At 45.5% G+C, this 14,253-nt stretch overlaps 1 protein-coding gene across 1 annotated transcript in view; it reads left to right on the plus strand.

Moving 5' to 3' along the window:
* The window catches only part of ERICH6 (glutamate rich 6), a gene marked incomplete at its 3' end in the record, with an annotated part of 40,835 nt that overhangs the window by 6,997 nt on the left and 19,585 nt on the right, over window positions 1-14,253 (plus strand). Inside the window, exons 2-3 of the mRNA XM_081301902.1 lie at window positions 9,703-9,785; window positions 9,991-10,082. Coding sequence (XP_081158028.1) covers window positions 9,703-9,785; window positions 9,991-10,082 — 175 coding nt within the window. The remainder of the gene's footprint in view (window positions 1-9,702; window positions 9,786-9,990; window positions 10,083-14,253) is intronic.

A 14,253-nucleotide genomic window follows, 5' to 3' on the forward strand; every position in this document is an offset into this window, starting at 1 on the left:
GGGGGCGTGGCTACCGGAGGGCAAGTAAAATTCGCTGAGGATTCTCAGCCCCAAGCTCTACAAACTTAGGGTCTGAGGGAATGGCAAACTGGAAGAGTGTGCCCAGTCGTTCATGAAAACAGGGCTCCCAGGAGCAGCAGACCTGGCGTGTAGCCAGTATTGTGGTGAGCGGCACCCGTGAGAGGGACCTGGCTAGAGGAAAAGTGGGAAGTGACTAGACTCAAGAGGAGGCCCTAGGCACTCAGGATTGGAGACTTGCCCAGTCTGGGAGGAGCTGCGGCACAGTGATTGGTTCCCGCGTACTGACAGGAGAAACTTGGCTGGTGGGCACAGCGCCACCTACTGGAAGAGAAGTTAATCAAACTCTAAGACTGCATTTATTAGTTTTTGTTTTTTTTGTTTTTTCTTTTTTTTCTTTTCTCTTTTTTTTGATTTGGGTTTTTCTTTCATTTTCATTTTTCTTGTTGTTTTTTTAAATTTTTTTTTACAATTTTTTTTAATTTTTTTTTCTTCTAATTTTAATTTTAATTTTTTTATTATTATTTTTTAAAAAAATTTTTTTTCTTTTATTTCCTATTTTTTTCTTCTTTTGTCTTTTCATTTCTTTTCAATTACCTTATCCCCCCTTCCTTGAATTCTACCTGCTTACTCTCATTCTCTTTAGTGACTTCTTCCCTTCCCTTCTAATACCTTTCCTCCCAAGCATCTAATAAATTTATAGGAGTAAACAGTAACTCATCAGTCAAACAGAACAAGAAGTAACATGAGCAGCTTCAAAAAGCAAGGAAGAAAAGGAGTACAAACAATGCAGGACAGCCTAAATATTCAGGAGGACCTAGAGTCATCAAAAAAATGGTCATATAAAGAACTCAAGGAACACCTTAGACAGATGGAATGGAACCTTAAAGAGGATACGAGACAGCAAATTCAAGCAGCGAAAGAACACATTGAGAATGAATTACATAAACAGATAAAAGAAGAAGTTAAGCATCTTTATCAGGAGATAGAGATTATAAAAATAATCAAACAATAATTCTAGAAATGAAGGAAACGATAAACCAAATTAAAAACTCAATTGAGGGGCTGGGGTTGTGGCTCAAGCGGTAGCGCGCTCGCCTGGCATGCGTGCGGCCCGGGTTCGATCCTCAGCACCACATACCAACAAAGATGTTGTGTCCGCCGAGAACTAAAAAATCAATATTAAAAAAATTCTCTCTCTCTCTCTCACTAACAACAACAAAAAAAAACTCAATTGAGAGTATCACTAACAGAGTGGAGCAAGTAGAAGCCAGAACGTCAGATAATGAAGACAAAATATATCATCTTGAAAAGACTCTAGCCAACTCAGAAAGGCTGGTAAAAAATCATGAGAAAAACATCCAAGAGTTATGGGATAACATAAAAAAACCAAACTTAAGAGTCATCGGGATAGAAGAAGGTACAGAGATTCAAACCAAGGGAATGAGTAACCTGCTGAATGAAATAATTACAGAAAACTTTCCAGAAATAAAAAAGGAAACAGATATACAAATTGAAGATGCATACAGGACACCGAGCACACAAAACCACAGTAGACCAACGCCAAGACACATTGTTATGAAGATATCCAATATACAGAACAAAGAGAAAATATTAAAAGCTACAAGAGAAAGGAGACAGATTACATTCAGGGGTAAACCAATACGGTTAACAACGGATTTTTCATCACAGACACTGAAAGCAAGAAGGTCATGGAACAATGTATTTCAAACACTGAAAGACAATGGATGCCAACCAAGAATTCTGTATCCAGCAAAATTAAGCTTCAGGTATGACAACGAAATAAAAATCTTTCATGATAAACAAAAGTTAAAAGAATTTGCAGCCAGAAAACCAGCATTGCAAAGCATTTTGAGCAAAACACTACACGAGGAAGAAATGAAAAACAATAACCAAAACCATCAGTAGGAAGTGCCTCGGTAAAGACAGAGGGCGAGGGGAAGGATAATCATGGAGAAACAAACTAAATTTTTTAAAAAAAGGATAAATAATCAAACATGGATGGAAGTGCAAACCATATATCAATAGTAACTCTGAATGTTAATGGCTTAAACTCTCCAATAAAGCGACATAGGCTGGTATCATGGATTAAAAAAAAAATCCAACAATATGCTGCCTCCAGGAGACACATCTGATTGGAAAAGACATACACAGGCTGAAGGTGAAAGGATGGGAAAAAATATACCATGCACACGGTCCTCGTAAGCAAGCAGGGGTGGCCATCCTCATATCGAATAAAATTGACTTCAAGACGAAGTTAATCAAAAGGGATAAAGAATGACATTATATACTGTTAAAAGGAACCATTCACCAACAAGACATAACAATTATCAATATTTATGCACCAAATAATGGTGCTGCGACATTCATAAAACAAACTCTCCTCAAGTTCGAGAATCAAATAGACCACAACACAATAATTATGGGTGACTTCAACACACCTCTCTCACCATTGGACAGATCCTCCAAACAAAAGTTGAATAAAGAAACTATAGAACTCAATATCACAATCAATAACCTAGACTTAACTGACATATATAGAATATATCAACCATCATCAAATGGATATACTTTTTTCTCAGCAGCACATGGATCCTTCTCAAAAATAGACCAAATATTATGCCATAGGGCAACCCTCAGTAAATATAAAGGGGTGGAAATAATACCTTGCATTTTATCTGATCATAATGGAATGAAACTGGAAATCAATGATAGAAGAAGGAAGGAAAAATCCTACATCACATGGAAAATGAACAATATGTTACTGAATGATCAATGGGTTACAGAAGACATAAAGGAGGAAATAAAAAAATTCTTAGAGATAAATGAAAATACAGACACAACATATCGGAATCTATGGGACACAATGAAAGCAGTTTTAAGAGGAAAATTCACCGCCTGGTGGTCATCCCTCAAAAAAAGAAAAAACCAACAAATAAATGAGCTCACACTTCATCTCAAAGCCCTAGAAAAGGAAGAGCAAAACAACAGCAAATATAGCAGAAGGCAAGAAATAATTAAAATCAGAGCGGAAATCAATGAAATTGAAACAAAAGAAACTATTGAAAAAATTAACAAAACTAAAAGTTGGTTCTTCGAAAAAATAAATAAGATCGACAGACCTTTAGCCATGCTAACGAAGAGAAGAAGAGAGAGAACTCAAATTACTAACATACGGGATGAAAAAGGCAATATCACAACAGATGCTACAGAAATACAGAAGACAATTAGAAATTATTTTGAAAACCTATATTCCAATAAAATAGAAGATAGTGAAGACATCGATAAATTTCTTAAGTCATATGATTTGCCCAGACTGAGTCAGGAGGATACACACAATTTGAACAGACCAATATCAATGGATGAAATTGAAGAAGCCATCAAAAGACTACCAACCAAGAAAAGCCCAGGACCAGATGGGTATACAGTGGAGTTTTACAAAACCTTTAAAGAAGAATTAACACCAATACTTTTCAAGTTATTTCAGGAAATAGAAAAAGAGGGAGCTCTTCCAAATTCATTCTATGAGGCCAACATCACCCTGATTCCGAAACCAGACAAAGACACCTCAAAGAAAGAAAACTACAGACCAATATCTCTAATGAACCTAGATGCAAAAATCCTCAATAAAATTCTGGCGAATCGAATACAAAAACACATCAAAAAAATTGTGCACCATGATCAAGTAGGATTCATCCCTGGGATGCAAGGATGGTTCAATATATGGAAATCAATAAATGTTATTCACCACATCAATAGACTTAAAGATAAGAACCATATGATCATCTCGATAGATGCAGAGAAAGCATTCAACGAAGTACAGCATCCCTTTATGTTCAAAACATTAGAAAAACTAGGGATAACAGGAACTTACCTTGACATTGTAAAAGCTATCTATGCTAAGCCTCAGGCTAGCATCATTCTGAATGGACAAAAGTTAAAGGCATTCCCTCTAAAATCTGGAACAAGACAGGGATGACCTCTATCACCACTTCTATTCAATATAGTTCTCGAAACACCGGCCAGAGCAATTAGACAGATGAAAGAAATTAAAGGCATAAAAATAGGAAAAGAATAACTTAAATTATCACTATTTGCAGATGACATGATTCTATACCTAGAAGACCCAAAAGGGTCTACAAAGAAACTACTAGAACTAATAAATGAATTCAGCAAAGTGGCAGGATATAAAATCAACACGCATAAATCAAAGGCATTTCTGTATATCAGCAACAAAACTTCTGAAACAGAAATGAGGAAAAACACTCCATTCACAATATCCTCCAAAAAAATAAAATACTTGGGAATCAACCTAACAAAAGAGGTGAAAGATTTATACAATGAAAACTACAGAACCCTAAAGAGAGAAGTAGAAGAAGATCTTAGAAGATGGAAAAATATACCCTGTTCATGGATAGGCAGAACTAACATCATCAAAATGGCGATATTACCAAAAGTTCTCCATAGGTTTAATGCAATGCCAATCAAAATCCCAACGGCATTTCTTGTAGAAATAGATAAAGCAATCATGAAATTCATATGGAAAAATAAAAGACCCAGAATAGCAAAAGCAATTCTAAACAGGAAGTGTGAATCAGGCAGTATAGCGATACCAGATTTTAAACTATATTACAGAGCAATAGTGACAAAAACAGCATGGTACTGGTACCAAAACAGGCGGGTGGACCAATGGTATAGAATAGAGGACACAGAGACTAATCCACAAAGTTACAACTATCTTATATTTGATAAAGGGGCTAAAAGCATGCAATGGAGGAAGGATAGCATCTTCAACAAATGGTGTTGGGAAAACTGGAAATCCATATGCAACAAAATGAAACTGAATCCCTTTCTCTCGCCATGCACAAAAGTTAACTCAAAATGGATCAAGGAGCTTGATATCAAATCAGAGACTCTGCGTCTGATAGAAGAAAAAGTTGGCTCCGATCTACATATTGTGGGGTCAGGCTCCAAATTCCTTAATAGGACACCCATAGCACAAGAGTTAATAACAAGAATCAACAAATGGGACTTACTTAAACTAAAAAGTTTTTTCTCAGCAAGAGAAACAATAAGAGAGGTAAATAGGGAGCCTACATCCTGGGAACAAATTTTTACTCCTCACACTTCAGATAGAGCCCTAATATCCAGAGTATACAAAGAACTCAAAAAATTAGACAATAAGTTAACAAATAACCCAATCAACAAATGGGCCAAGGACCTGAACAGACACTTCTCAGAGGAGGACATACAATCAATCAACAAGTACATGAAAAAATGCTCTCCATCTCTAGCAGTCAGAGAAATGCAAATCAAAACCACCCTAAGATACCATCTCACTCCAGTAAGATTGGCAGCCACTATGAAGTCAAACAGCAGCAAGTGCTGGCGAGGATGTGGAGAAAAGGGTACACTTGTACATTGCTGGTGGGACTGCAAATTGGTGCGGCCAATTTGGAAAGCAGTTTGGAGATTCCTGGGAAAGATGGGAATGGAACCACCATTTGACCCTGCTATTGCCCTTCTCGGACTATTCCCTGAAGACCTTAAAAGAGCATGCTACAGGGATACTGCCACATCGATGTTCATAGCAGCACAATTCACAATAGCTAGACTGTGGAACCAACCCAGATGCCCTTCAATAGATGAATGGATAAAAAAAAATGTGGCATCTATACACAATGGAGTACTATGCAGCAATAAAAAATGACAAAATCATAGAATTTGCAGGGAAATGGATGGCACTAGAGCAGATTATGCTTAGTGAAGCTAGCCAATCCCTAAAAAACAAATACCAAATGTCTTCTTTGATATAATGAGAGCAACTATGAACAGAGCAGGGAGGAAGAGCAGGAAGAAAAGATTAACATTAAACAGAGACATGAGATGGGAGGGAAAGGGAGAGAAAAGGGAAATTGCATGGAAATGAAGGGAGACCCTCATTGCTATACAAAATTACATATAAGAGGTTGTGAGGGGAATGGGAAAATAAACAAGGAGAGAAATGAATTACAGTAGATGGGGTAGAGAGAGAAGATGGGAGGGGAGGGGAGGGGGGATAGTAGGGGATAGGAAAGGTAGCAGAACACAACAACTACTAATAGGGCATTATGTAAAATTGTGGATGTGTAACCGACGTGATTCTGCAATCTGCATTTGGGGTAAAATTGGGGGTTCATAACCCACTTCAATCTAATGTATGAAATATGATATGTCAAGAGCTTTGTAATGTTGTGAACAACCAATAAAAAAGAATAAAATAAAAAAAGAAGCCCATCAGATCCTATCAAATTTAGAAGCATAGTCTCTTCTATACAAATACAAAAAAAAAAAAAAGATAAGATCAATACCTGTAAATCAATAGCTTTCGTATACCACAACAGTGATTCAGCTGAGGAAGAAATCAGAAAAATCATTCCATTCACAATAACCTAAACAAAACAAAACAAAACAAATTAATCTAACCAAGGTGGAAACGTGCTTTACAATGAAGACCTTAGAAGACAAAAATCCACCCCATGTTCTTGGATAGGCAGAATCAAATATTGTCAAAATGGCCATTCTACCAAAAGCAATATACAGATTCAAAGCAATCTCCATCAAAATACCAATGACATACCTTAACAGAACTGGGAAAAAAGCAATTCTTAAATTCATTTGGAAGAATAAGAAACCCAGAATAGACAAAGCAATGTTAAGCAAGAAAAGCAAATCCAGAGGCATCGCAATACCTGATCTGAAATGACACTGCAGACCTGTAGTAACTGAACAGCAGGGTGTTGTCACCAAAACAGACAAGAAGACAAATGGAATGGGATAAAAGATACAGAGACAAACCCACAAACCTGTAGCCACCTGACATTTGACAAAGGTGCCAAAAATATATCTTGGAGAAAAGATGGCCTTTTAACAAATGGTTCTGGGAAAACTAGATAGGTATTGGTAGAAAAATAAAACTAGACTCCTATCTCTCACTCTTCATAAAACTCAAATTAAAATAGATCAAAGACAGGAATTAGACCAGAAATTTTGCAACTGCCAGAAGAAAAGTTAGGGTCAACACTCCATCACATAGGTGCAGGCACAGACTTCCTTAACAAGACACCCAAAGTGCAAGAAATAAAACCAAGAATCAAGATATGGGATGCCATCAAACTAAAAACTCTTGCACAACAAAGGAAATAATTAAGAGCATGAAGAGAGAGCCTACAGAATGGGAGAAAATCTTAGCCAGTTACTATTAAGGTGATTGATATCCAGAATATATAAAGAACTCAAAAAACTTGAACACCCAAAAGAAACAACCCAATCAAGAAATGGGCTAAAGAACTAAATAGAAACTTCTGAAAAGAAGAAACAGGAATGGCCAAAAAATATATGAAAAAAATGTCTCACATCCCTAGCAATCAGGGAAATGCAGGTGGACACTACACTGAGATGTCATCTCACTCCAGTCAGAATGGCAGCCTTCAAGAACACAGATAACAGTGAATGCTGGTGAGGTTGGGGGTGCGGGGTGGATAGCTGCACTTGTACCTGGTTGGTGGGACTGCAGACTTGTGCAACCCGCCTGCGACGCAGTGTGGGGGTTCCCCCAAAACTGGGGATGGAACCACCATATGACCCAACTGTCCCTTCCCAAAAGACCTAAAATCAGCATACTGCAACGGCCCAGCCACCTCGATGCTTATAGCAGCTCAACTTACAATAGCTAAATCATGGAATCAACCCAGATGCCTGTCAGCAGATGAATGGATTAAGAAATTGTGATTATATATATCTTCTACTCAGCCATTAAAAAATTTTTAAAAATTGCTGGTAAATGGGTGAAAGCAGAGAGTATCATGCTACATGAAATAAGCCAAACTCATTTGAAGGTCGAATGTTTTGTCTCATATATGGAAGGCAGCTAGAGTAAAATAAAAGAGAGGAGGAGGAAGGAGGCAGCATCATAAAGGGAATGTCCGTGACATGCTAAGAAAGAAGCTGAGGGTGGATCGGGGAGGCACCAGGAGGCACATGAAGCCTTAAAACTCATGTCATGTCTATAAATACACAACAGGGAACCTCACCCTGTGTACAAGTGAAAAGAACCACTCGGATATAAATAAACAGATGAGAAAGGGAGTGTAGCAGGAGGGAGCAGGCAGCTTGTGAATGATGTCACGTGCGGGCTTGTTGGGAGGAACCCGCTACTAAGTGCACCATCAAGCTCTGATTTAAAAATCACATGTTTCCAAAGTATTCTCTGGCGAATTTGATGAGATTATGAGTGCTTTGTTGTTTTTTCTTTTGTTTTTTTAAAGAAACGTGTCTTAAAAGAGCAACCTCTGAGGCTCAACCCCTATTTCCGCAGCCCTCTTGCTATTGGGGTTGGAAATGGGGCCACACTCAGGAGGCAGATGCCTGTGGAGAAACAGGTTCTGGGTGAGGGAGGTTCTCTCGCTGCCACAAGCCTCAGTGTCTGTGTCTCACAAAGCAAGGACAAGCAGCTGCTTGGGTTCTGTGATCGTGAGAATCCTGAGTGGTGCCGCCATCGTCCTCTGTCCCCCATCTTCAGCAGAGCTCCAGGGACAATCTGGGGAGCTGGCTTACTGAAGGGGAAGAGCTCTGGGTGGATGATTGTTGCTGTTGCTGATTGTTGGGCTGGAAGGTGACTGAGACTCCACGCTCACTGCCGTCTGGGGACTCTGTCCACTGTGGCTGTCACGTCCCCAGAGCCTGTTGCTCAAGGAGGCTAGGTAAACAGGATGCCCCCAGAGACTGCGCACGCAGGTGGCCTCCGCAGAGGAGGGCTTTGCCTGGCTTTGTACAGTCAGCTCAGAAGTGAACAACAGAGCTCCTCCGGATGCCCGTGCCCTGGAGCAAGCCACCAAAAGGAAGCCAGAAACAGACACTCGGCTTGGAAAGGTACACAGGCCACAGGCCGAACCTGACTGAGTTGTCTGGGAAAATGTTGTCTGAGTACTTACAAAGACCCAGCCAGTTATCTTGTAAAACTGAAAGTCAGAGACCAAGGAACCCAAACGGAGTATTGACAGTAGTCCCCAGTAAGAGTCACTGTAGGGAGCGCAAGGCACACACACCTGCCTCCCTGCCTCCCTCCTGCGGGGCTCAACCGCAGACCCCACTACACACACACCTTTCCCCCCACCTTCCCTCCCATGGGGCTCAACCTTGGACCCCACTACACGCACACCTGCCTCCCTGCCTCCGTCCTGCGGGGCTCAACCGCAGACCCCACTACACACACACCTTTGCCCCCACCTTCCCTCCCATGGGGCTCAACCTTGGACCCCACTACACACACACCTGCCTCCCTGCCTCCGTCCTGCGGGGCTCAACCGCAGACCCCACTACACACACACCTTTGCCCCCACCTTCCCTCCCATGGGGCTCAACCTTAGACACCACTACACACACACCTTTCCCCCCACCTTCCCTCCCGCAGGCTCAACCTTGGACCACACTACACGCACACCTCCCTCCCTGCCTCCGTCCTGCGGGGCTCAACTTTGGACCCCACTACGTGGAAGCAGAGCCTGCTCCTTACAGCACATGGGCCAACATCAGCCCTGCAAGAGGAGCCTGGGCAGTTTTGAAGCTACTGAAAATGAACACTCTGTGCTCACTTAAATCTGAGTGAGTGTTCCATGCCCGCAGCGGCTGCACAGTGACACAGTGCCACGCTCCTACAGCGTAGCGCTGGTGTCCACGGGGACGAGGCAGCTCTTGAAGCCTGCAGGGTTAGGAAGGAAGACCCTCCAGAGAGTGGGCCCAACGACCCTGCACCTGGCTCTGTGGAAGAGACTGGGAATGGAGGGAAGTATTTCAAATAAAATGAGAGTCAGGCTCTGGGGACGTGAGGAGAGCCACAGTAGATAGAGTCCCCCAGCAGCTTCCCAGCGACCAGGTAGGTCTGCTTATACCTGACGTCTTATCTGATTTCAGAAGTATCTATAAAGGGTTGTACCCAGGAGTTCCAACGTCGGTACAAACAGAAGAGAGCTGGCTTCAGGACATGTTTGGTGACAAGGACGCAGGTGAGCAGCTGGGTCTCTTTGCGATTGCCGGGAGGTGGGACTCAGTTGGAGACGCTGCAGGTGAGGATGGCCCACAGCTGGCCTTGAATCCCCTCTTCAGCAAGGACTCACACTGCGACATTGGCAAGTGACTCCACCTCAGAGTCTGTTCTTCATCTCTTAGTGACCATAACACCGTCACCCGATTGTTTCCTTGACCAAAGTGAGGTTAGGTACTCAGACACCTTGGCACTTACATTTAGACCATATAAACCCTGAAGTCCTGACTCACCTCGGGAGGACCCTGGGGCTCTCCCTTCACCTTCATGTCCAAGTCTCTTGTTGGGTCACTTATTCATCCAAGGCCCCTGAGCAGCTGCCTATGGCCGAGCCCCTACCACAGGGAAACGACTACAAGCAGGATGACCCAATCCCCAATCCCCAGCTCCTGCTAAAGTGCGGGAGGCGGAGGATGCTGAGGTGAAGAATTCACAAAATAAACACACAGGGACACAGCCCACTAGGAAGACCAGGTGGAGAGGGATGGGAGAGGCAGGTGGGAGCCCGTGTGCTCAGGGAGCGTCCAATGGAAATAGGGGCTGAGACATCTGCACAAAAACCAGAAGGAGGTGAAAAGGCTCCGTGGCCCTCCCTGAAGGAAGATGTTCTAGGCGGAGAGAACAGCAGGCACCTCCTTTTGGGAGAGGGAGGCTGCATAGAGAGAGCCAGGAGGACCTCAGGGCGGGAGGCAGGGAGAGTGAGCACACTGTCCCCTTGTCTTACACAGTTAATTCTGATAGGCTTTGAAAGTGAGCTTGTAGGGAAAGCCTCATTCTTCTAAGTGGTCACGATAGGTGTCATTGGACAATGAAGGAAAAGCCACCCTTATTATAAAGTGGAATGAACTTGCCTGAGCTGGGCTTGTGTCCAAGTGTTCTTTGAAGGTCGAACTCGAGCTCAAGAAGTCTCCAAGCCTGGTGCTAAAGGAGCCTCTTGGGGGGCTTCCATTAAAGGGTGAGAAGGGCGGACGGACGTGGGCAGAACTGTTAACGGGGAAGCAGAATGTAAAATTCAGGAAAATCTCAGCTTATTCATGTTGAGAAAAAAAAAATGAGAAACCTTATTCAGGAGAGAATGAGGGTGGCCAAATTTGACCAGGGACAGCTTGGCTAGGGCCTCCCACCCAAGCGTGGAGCTTCTCAACAGCAGAGCCCAGGCCTGTCCTGAGGCCTTCTGGAGATGGCCCAGAGTGAGTGGGTGCTTGGCCCAGGCTTGCCCTCTACACCCTACTGCCTGCCCCTCAGCCACCCTGGAGTGTCTTTGGTGGCAGGGATGATGCAGGCCCCAGTGGCTCACCTCTGGAGGCATAGGTAGAACCTTCAGTGCTGTCCTCATGAGCACCAGCTTGCAGGGCGCAGAAGCAGTGGAGGTGGCTACTCTACCTGGACCTCAGAGGCCGCAGCTATGGGAACCTCAGCTTCCTGACCCTAGCCAAGAACTGCAGGAGGCAAGGCCACTCCCACAGAGGGTCTGGAAGGTGGGAGCTCTGCCTCAGTGGGCCTAGGAGGCACCTGCCCCCCACAGGGTGGTTTCTTGTGTACTCCATCCAAGGGGACAAGACTCCAAGACTCCTGAGACTACGGGCTGAGGCAGAAGGGAGACAGCTGGCCCTGGACGGGGAGAGAGCTCTGTAGGAAGGGGCTGCCTGCAGGCTTGGGCTGGATTCTAGGGCTTTCAGTTGGCTCCTGGTCCTCTCTAAAGCATTCTCTTTGGGTCCACTGTGGGTGCCTCAATCTCGAGGGAAGGGCCTGGGTCTAGGACCACCTGCCCCGTTCTGCCTGCTGAGAAGGTGAGCAGCTGCCTGTTGAGAGCCCACAGGTGGGCACACACCCTGCAACGGCAGGTCGTGGCCAGACCTGCTGTTTCCCTGTCATTTGTCGTGAAGAGTCCTGGTGGGGTGTCCCGGCTTTAATAGCACCCTAGTTTCTGAGGCTGAGAGTGTGAGTGGGTGAGGGGTAGGAAGGCCCCTGTGCTCTCAGTAGCTGACCAGCTTGCGTCAAGGCCCCTGGAATACATGAGGTGGAGAGGGGCTGCCTGTCTCACGTCCAGCCAGAGAAGATTGCTCCTAAGCCTGACCCTAGTGTTGGCCCTTGTGGGCATCCGTCTTACAGGGGACCTGTCACTCTTTATTCCTTCCCAATTCTCCCTTTTGGACTGGGGACATCCTTCCAATGCCAGCCCACTGTCATGTTTGGAAACATGCATATCCGACTTCCCAGGTGCCCAGCTGGGGAGCAGGCGGCCACTGCAGGGGTTGTATTCAGGTAGCACTTAGGTGAGACTCTGTGCCTAGACTGTGACATCCATGCAGGGGAGTCAAGGCCTGCCAGGCTGTGGGCTGGACTGACTTTATTCTGCATGTGAGGGCACGAGCATCAGGGTCAGGGGAAGAGGCTGGCTACTTATGTCCTCCCCAAATCCATACGTGCAAGCCAGTGTGGTAGTATTTGGAGATCAGGCCTTTGGGAAGCCACTTAGTTCTCCTGAATGGGATTAGTGCTCTTATAGAAGAGGCCCTGAGGGTCGGGGTGTGACTCAGTGAAGCACTTGCTTAACACACGTGGGACCCTGGATTTGATCCCCAGCATGGTTGGGAGGGAAGCCAAAGAGCTTCCTTCCCTCCTGTACCATGTGAGCAGGCAGCTGGGGGGCACCATCCAGCAACCAGGAAACAGGCCCCCAGCAAGCACTGACTCTGCTGGCCCTTGACCTTGGACTTCCTGACCTCCAAAACCAACAGTGACACATTTCTGTGTCATGTGCTTTGCTATGGCAGCCCAGATGGCCTAAGATGGCAGTGCACCCAGGACACCTCTCCACTTCAGGGCACAGCATTCCTCGAATACTGCTGTTTGTTACTTAGGCGATAAACCTTGTTGCTAGACTTTTCTTTCCTTCCAGTACTGAGGATGGAACCCAGGGGCACTCTACAACTGAGTTGCATCCCCCAGTCCTTTTATTTTATTTTGAGACAGACTCTTGTTAAATTGCCTCAAATTCATGATCCCCCTGCCTCAGCCTCCAGAGTCACTGGGATTTCAGGCATGTGCCACCACACCCAGCCAGTTGCTGGACATTTTAAGGCTGGGTTTTGTTGTTTTATTGTGTGTGTGTGCTTGTTGTTTAGTTCTTCCCTGCGGCAAGCTATGTTTTCTAGTGGGAATCTCTGTGCATGAATATCTTACACTATGTGGCGTTTCTGTGGGACAAACTGCCTCAGAACATAGGTAACCTTGGCTCAGATACTCCCCCCCACCCCAACCCAGATAGATCACCGCTGAGCCCTCTCCCTCTGTCAGCATCCCTCTGTGTGGACTGCTGGGACAGGGGTCTTCATGCCCCATGCCCCCCCAATGCCTCTACACCCCATCCTGGCTGCACCCCATCCTGGCCACACCCCCATGCCTCTGCACACCCATCCTGGCTGCACCTCTATGCCTCTGTACCCCCATCCTGGCTGCACCCCATCCTGGCTGCACCCCTGTGCCTCTGCACCCCATCCTGGCTACACCCCATCCTGGCCACACCCCCATGCCTCTGCACCCCATTCTGGCTGCACCCTGTCCTGGCTGTATCCCTGTGCCTCTGCACCCCTGTTCTGGCTGCACTCCCATCCTGGATGCACCCCATCCTGGCAAAACCCCTGTCCTGGCCACAACCCCATGCCTCTGCATACCCATCCTGGCTGCACCCCATCCTGGCTGCACCCCTGTGCCTCTGCACCCCTGTGCCTCTGCCCCCCTGCCCTGGCCGCACCCCTGTCCTGGCTGCACTCTGTGCCTCTGCACCCCATCCTGGCTGCACCCCTGTGCCTCTGCACCCCATCCTGGCTGCACTCTGTGCCTCTGCACCCCATCCTGGCTGCACCCCATCCTGGCTGCACTCTGTGCCTCTGCACCACGTCCTGGCTGCACCTCCATGCCTCTGCACCCCATCATGGCTGCACCCCTGTGCCTCTGCACCCCTGTCCTGGCTACACCCTGTCCTGGCCACACCCCTGTCCTAGCTGCACCTCGTGCCTCTGCATCCCATCCTGGCTGCACCCTCGTCCTGGCTGCACCCCCTTGCCTCTGCACCCCTGTCCTGGCTGCAACCTGTCCTGGATGCACCCTGTCTTGGCCACATCCCTGTC

The sequence above is a fragment of the Spermophilus citellus genome (genome assembly GCF_964194105.1).
Source record: "Spermophilus citellus genome assembly, chromosome: 7".
NCBI lineage: Eukaryota > Metazoa > Chordata > Mammalia > Rodentia > Sciuridae > Spermophilus > Spermophilus citellus.